Source organism: Silene latifolia, chromosome 7 (assembly GCF_048544455.1).
Source record: "Silene latifolia isolate original U9 population chromosome 7, ASM4854445v1, whole genome shotgun sequence".
In the NCBI taxonomy this organism is placed as follows: Eukaryota; Viridiplantae; Streptophyta; class Magnoliopsida; order Caryophyllales; family Caryophyllaceae; genus Silene; species Silene latifolia.
Genome location: NC_133532.1, coordinates 112594933 through 112600768, shown reverse-complemented (window position 1 = coordinate 112600768; position 5836 = coordinate 112594933). Strand labels below are relative to the sequence as shown.

General features: G+C 35.4%; 1 protein-coding gene across 1 annotated transcript; it reads right to left on the bottom strand.

Moving 5' to 3' along the window:
- Nucleotides 1-1124: 1124 nt before the first annotated feature.
- LOC141590536 (uncharacterized) lies at nt 1125-2409 on the bottom strand. Its single transcript, XM_074411121.1, has 2 exons — nt 2121-2409; nt 1125-1729 (listed from the first exon to the last, which is right to left on the bottom strand). Exons 1-2 carry the CDS (start codon nt 2407-2409, stop codon nt 1125-1127), a joined length of 894 nt encoding a protein of 297 aa, XP_074267222.1.
- Between the last annotated feature and the right edge of the window lie 3427 nt (nt 2410-5836).

Genomic DNA, 5836 nt, shown 5'->3' with positions numbered 1-5836 from the left:
TCTCATCTTTGACGTCATTTAACTTGTATTAGACCAACCTCATTTTTGACCTGTTAGTACCGGTTTCTAAACAGGTGACCATGTAGGTCCCATTGTTTCTTCTATTTTTTTTTTGTTTAATATTCATATCTTCCGTTATCATTTCTTCATCTTTATTTCTTCAATTTTCGTTTCTTCTTCTTCATTACTTCAACTAATCAAATTTATCAATAACCTAAAAACAACCACCAATCAGATTACCTAATTACACAATATACTTATCAAGCTTCTCTTTCTCTCCTTTCTGCTCTTCATCTTCTCTCAATCACCAAAACATATAATCATTTAAAAGGAGTCACATGACTTCCCCCTAATCAAGAACAAAACCCAAGAATTACACTTACTAAAACCCAGAAAAATCAAACCAAATAAACACAGAAAAATCAAGATCCCAAACCCAAAAGAATCCTTTGAAATCCCCAATTCTTTTAAAAAGATTATACCGACAAAATTGGATTTGGTTTAATTTCTAGGCTTCTTCATCAATGCAATTTCTAGGGCTCCCATGTCGACGAAACCAAGAACAAAGAGGACGATTCCCATGTCCTCCCAAACTTAGAGGGCTCCCAAATCTGTTTCCACAAAACCACTGAAATTGGTCGAGCTTTCGGGCTGTCCGACCCCCTTACCCCTCCGAGATATCGAGCAATTATCCCCCTGCATGAACGGTGGCACCCCTCCTTATGAATGAAATGGATAAATTTCTAATTTTTGGTTTATTTTGTCTTCATTTTGGTTGATCAATTCGATCCACAGTTGAAAGAGGAAATCAATTTGGGGGAAATTAATCTAGCATTTTCATTGATTAAGAAATTGAAAAGATTTGGGTGAAATAAAGTTAGGATTTTAGTTTTGTTAGTAAGAAGGGAATAAGAAGGGGAGTTCAATGGTTAAGAGGTTAAATATGAGAAGGGAGTTCAATGGTTAACCGGTTGTCTAGGTAGCCCCTCCACTAGTTTAATACAAGTTAAATGATGTCAAAGATTAGATTATTCTCAGTTAAACGTTACGATAGATTAATATGAGAAGAGAGGGCATAAGATGGATTATCGTTGTGAAATAACCCAAATAAAAAATACATTTTTTCAGTTAGCATTACCAAATGTTTCCCAAACATGCTCAATTAGATCACTTTTTAGATCATTATTAGTGTTTCTATCCCGAAGTTGTGAACGATGTTGCATATATCCAGTTAGACTTGAATCTCCGATAGAAAATTGCAAACTCTCGTTATCATGAACTTCATCTCCATTTATTGCACTTCTTTGTGTTGACATGTCTTCATTAAATCCAGTTGTATCCCAATGGTTTAGGTATGTGTCTCGCTCATCCTCAACTATCATATTATGCATAATAATACAAGTCATCATAATTTTACCGATGATACGAGTGTTCCAAATATGACAAGGACGTTTGATAAATGAAAACCTCGCTTGTAAAATTCCAAACGCACGTTCAACATCTTTTCTAGCTGCTTCTTTGTATTGGGCAAATAACTTGTGCTTTCGAAGTTGTGGAGCAGTAATTGATTTAACAAATGTAGACCAAGAAAGATATATACCATCAGTAAGATAATATCCCATATTATATTGATGACCATTCACAGCAAAATTAACTTGCGGTACTCGACCTTCTAAGATATCATTAAAAATAGGTGATCGTTGAAGAACGTTAATATCATTGCACGAACCTGGTGTTCCAAAGAATGCGTGTCATATCCATAAATCCTGTGATGCAACAGCTTCTAGAATGATGGAAATCTTTGTACTTCTTCCAGCATATTGTCCAGTCCAAGCTGTTGGACAATTTTTCCACTCTCATTGCATGCAATCTATGCTACCCAACATACCCGGAAATCCTCGTTGTTGACCCACATTAACCTTGCTAAATCTTCTTCATTAGGCGTTCATAAATATTGTGCACCAAAGTTGGCGATTACACCTTCAACAAAGTGTACGACGGATTGTCGTATAACTTGTTCACTCATACGTAAATATTCATAAAGTGAATCGGTCGATGCTCCATAAGCAACACCCTTATGGCAGCAATGCATTTTTGTAATCCAGCAAAACCAAGTATACCGCTTCTATTAGGCATCTGTCCAAACAAATCATCACTAGTAGAAATAGCCTCAACTATACGGAGCAATACATGTTTTTGCATTCTAAATCTACAGCGAAATATATGAGCAGGGTAAACTGGATCATCAGCAAAGTAGTCATTGAACAATTGCTCATAACCTTGCTCACGATCCCTCTCAATATAATACCTATTAGATCTTGGAGTTTGATTTTGTGGTTGGAGAAATGGGTTTGGATTATATATAAAGAAATCTTCCAAAATGCGATCCATAACACAATTTTCTTCCATAATTCGATTTTGCCATTGATTAAAAAATATTGTATTTTGTTCCCAACCATTAACACTATTAGAATAATTGGGATTTGAAGTTGAATCACTAGGGTATGAATTTTCATAAATTTCTTAAATTTTCAAAGGATAATAATAATAATAATAATGATGATGATGATGATGATGATGATGATGATGATGAGGGGGAGGAGGGGGGGAGGAGGAGGAGGAGCAGGAGGAAAATGGAGATGTTTGTGAGTTTCTCAATTGAAAAATTGAGTATTTAAAGAACAACTATGACATAAACAATTCATATAGACAAATCCTCTTGATGTGAGTTTGTGAGTTTTCATTGTGTTGTCAACACTTTGATGTAGATAATACAGTCAGATGTAGAAAACTCCTCTTGATGTTGATAATACTTTGTATATAGACAATCACTTGTTGATGTTGACAATACACATAGGTATCGATTAACTGTTGACAACACAATGAACACTTAATAAAAATATATTACAATAACTTTTTTAGCATCAATATATTACAATAATAACATAAAAGCGAAGCCTAAACTAAACTAGGATAACATAAAAACTAAATAATACTAGGATAACATAATAACTAATTAAACTAAGTTAATATAATAACTTATTTTACAAAGATAATGTAATACTTCAGATATTTGAGCTGTTGGGTACTCTATCGAGTAGGACTTACTGTTGGAGTAAGTGTCCTCAACAATAGTGCGATCACATGTTTAAACCTCATGATAAGAATATGTAAGGGATGATTCAATTATATAGTCAACTGATCAACATTAATTGGTAATGATTGACTAACTAGAGTTTGACATTACTGTCGTTTGACGGTGGTGATCAGTTGATCCCTTAAGGTCACACATATAGGACAATTCCCTTAATAGATTAATTAATTAATTGTATAACGATACAAGTTAATTAACTCCTTAAAATTAAACAATTTGTTTTGTGAGTAAGTGTTGGGTTATTCTCTCTTTAATTGAGAGGGATGAACACAATAAGTGAACGAGATGTTTCACATGATTTAAGTCATTGAAACTCATCTAGTAAATGAATAACGTAGATGCATTTACTAAAGAAATTGATAAAACTCATTTGCTAAATGAATGTGGGGAAAAACATTCATTTTAGCGTTTAATATTGGAGTAAGTTAAACCTTCATCATCACATATAAATACGTGAGATTGAAGAGCATATTTCATCAATCACAAAAACGCAAAACATATATTATTAATCCATAATAATTAGTATTATTATTGTGAGAGTTTTGTGAGAGAAGAAACCACTATTAATAGTGAGATATATCCACCTTATTAAGGTGACGACTTGTAATCCTACTACAAATATTATAGTGGAAGAATTGGACTACTCGTCCCGCGGTTGTTTACCTATTTTAGGTTTTTCCGCGTAACCAAAAATTCTATTGTGTCTTTGTCTAATTATTTTATTCACTATTTATTTATTTTTCCCGTAATTGCACAAAGAGGGAAATACGAGTTTTTCCCAACAGTGGTATCAGAGCCACGTTAGTGGGCTCATTATAAATTCTTGTGTTATTATGGAGACTACCGTCGCTCATTATGATGGTGACATGTTTAAACTCACGGCTGATAATTATTCCTATTGGAAGCCAATGATGGAGGATCATTTATATTGTAAAGATTTGTATGAGCCTATCATTAGTGAAGACAAGCCGGAAGGAAAATCAGACAAAGATTGGGATCTCCTTAATCGGAAAGCGGTCGCTATGATACGTAAATATATCGACCGAAGTTTATTTGAGCATGTGGCTACTTTCACTAATGCCCATGAATTATGGTCAAAACTTGAATCTATGATTCAAAAGAAAACTCCTAGAAATAAAGCTCTTCTCGTAAGACGATTGGTGAAGTTAGATTATAAAGATGGTCAAGGCATGATTGAACACTTGAACAATTTCAAGGGTCTTGTAAACCGATTAACCAAGGTGGATATGAAGATTGATGATGAGCTACAAGCACTATTGCTTTTAAGCTCTCTTCCTGAGAGTTGGGACACTTTAGTTGTTACACTCAGTAACTCATCCCTTGAAGGAAATCTCACCATGGATGTCGTTCATCGGTCTTCTAAATGAAGAAGCCATGAGAAAGGAACGTGGTATTTCAATGATTCGATGTTAATGTTGTTGAAAACAGAGGCGAAGTGAAAATCGTGATAACTCTAGAAACAAGGGGCGTGACAAGTCAAGAGGAAGATCCAAATCTCGTTCTAGAGCAAGCGTCACTTGTTATTATTGTGGTAAACCGGGTCATAGAAAACCCGAATGTCGAAATCTTAAGAGAGACCAGAAAAATGGTACGGTCAAGCCAGATCAAATTGACCCAAAGAAGAAAGAAGAACAAGCACCCAGTACTGCCGCAATTGAGGAAGAAACCGATATATTTATAATCGGAGAAGACAATTATCTCAATTTAGCTTCTGATGAAAGCCAATGGATTGTCGATTCAGGTGCATCATTTCACATCACCCCACATGAATGGTTATTTTCATCCTACAAGAAAGGTGATTTCGGTACGGTGAAAATGGGAAATCAAGTCACAAGCAAAATTGTTGGCTTAGGAGATATTCAACTAGTGACTAGTACCGGTTGTAAGCTTATGTTGAAGGATGTGAGACATGTACCCGATATGCGGCTTAATCTGATGTCAGCTGGTAAACTTGATGATGCTGGGTATATGAGTTACTTTGGTGACGGAAAGTGGAAGCTCACCAATGGTAATATGATTGTCGCTCGAGGAAAGAAAGAAGGTACCTTATATTTCACCCATGGGCGCTTATTCAAGGGGGAGGCAAATATTGCTCATGATAATTCTTCCTTGGAGTTATGGCATAAAAGGTTAGGGCATATGAGTGAGAAAGGATTACAAATTCTCTCACAAAAAGACCTACTACCAAAGGTGAAAGGTAAATCTCTTGATCCTTGCACACACACGCTTAGCAGTGCAAGCAAAGATAGAGTCTCATTTAAAAGATCCAGTTCGCCATCTAGAAGAAAATATATCCTAGATTTGGTTCATACTGACGTTTGCTCTATGACTGAAAAATCTCAAGGAGGTGCATCATATTTTGTCACCTTTATTGATGATCATTCGAGAAAAGTTTGGTTATATTTGTTGAAAACCAAAGACCAGGTACTCCAATCCTTTAAGGAATTTCATGCCATGGTTGAACGTCAGACGGGTAAGAAGTTAAAGTGCGTCCGTGCTGATAATGGTGGTGAATACCGTGGTCCATTTGAAGATTATTGCAAGTCTTTTGGCATCCGACTAGAAAAGACTCCTCCGAAGACACCTCAGTTAAATGGCATAGCTGAAAGAATGAACCGGACTATTTGTGAAAGAGTTCGATGTATGTTATCTCAAGCAAAA

What these genes read in the sequence shown, in the direction of transcription:
- LOC141590536 (XM_074411121.1), bottom strand. Translation starts at nt 2,409, where the DNA reads ATGGAAGAAAATTGTGTTATGGATCGCATTTTGGAAGATTTCTTTATA. An exon ending in ACAGATGCCTAATAGAAGCG is followed by an intron (nt 1,730 to 2,120) that starts GTATACTTGGTT and finishes TTGGAACACCAG; the next exon opens with GTTCGTGCAATGATATTAAC.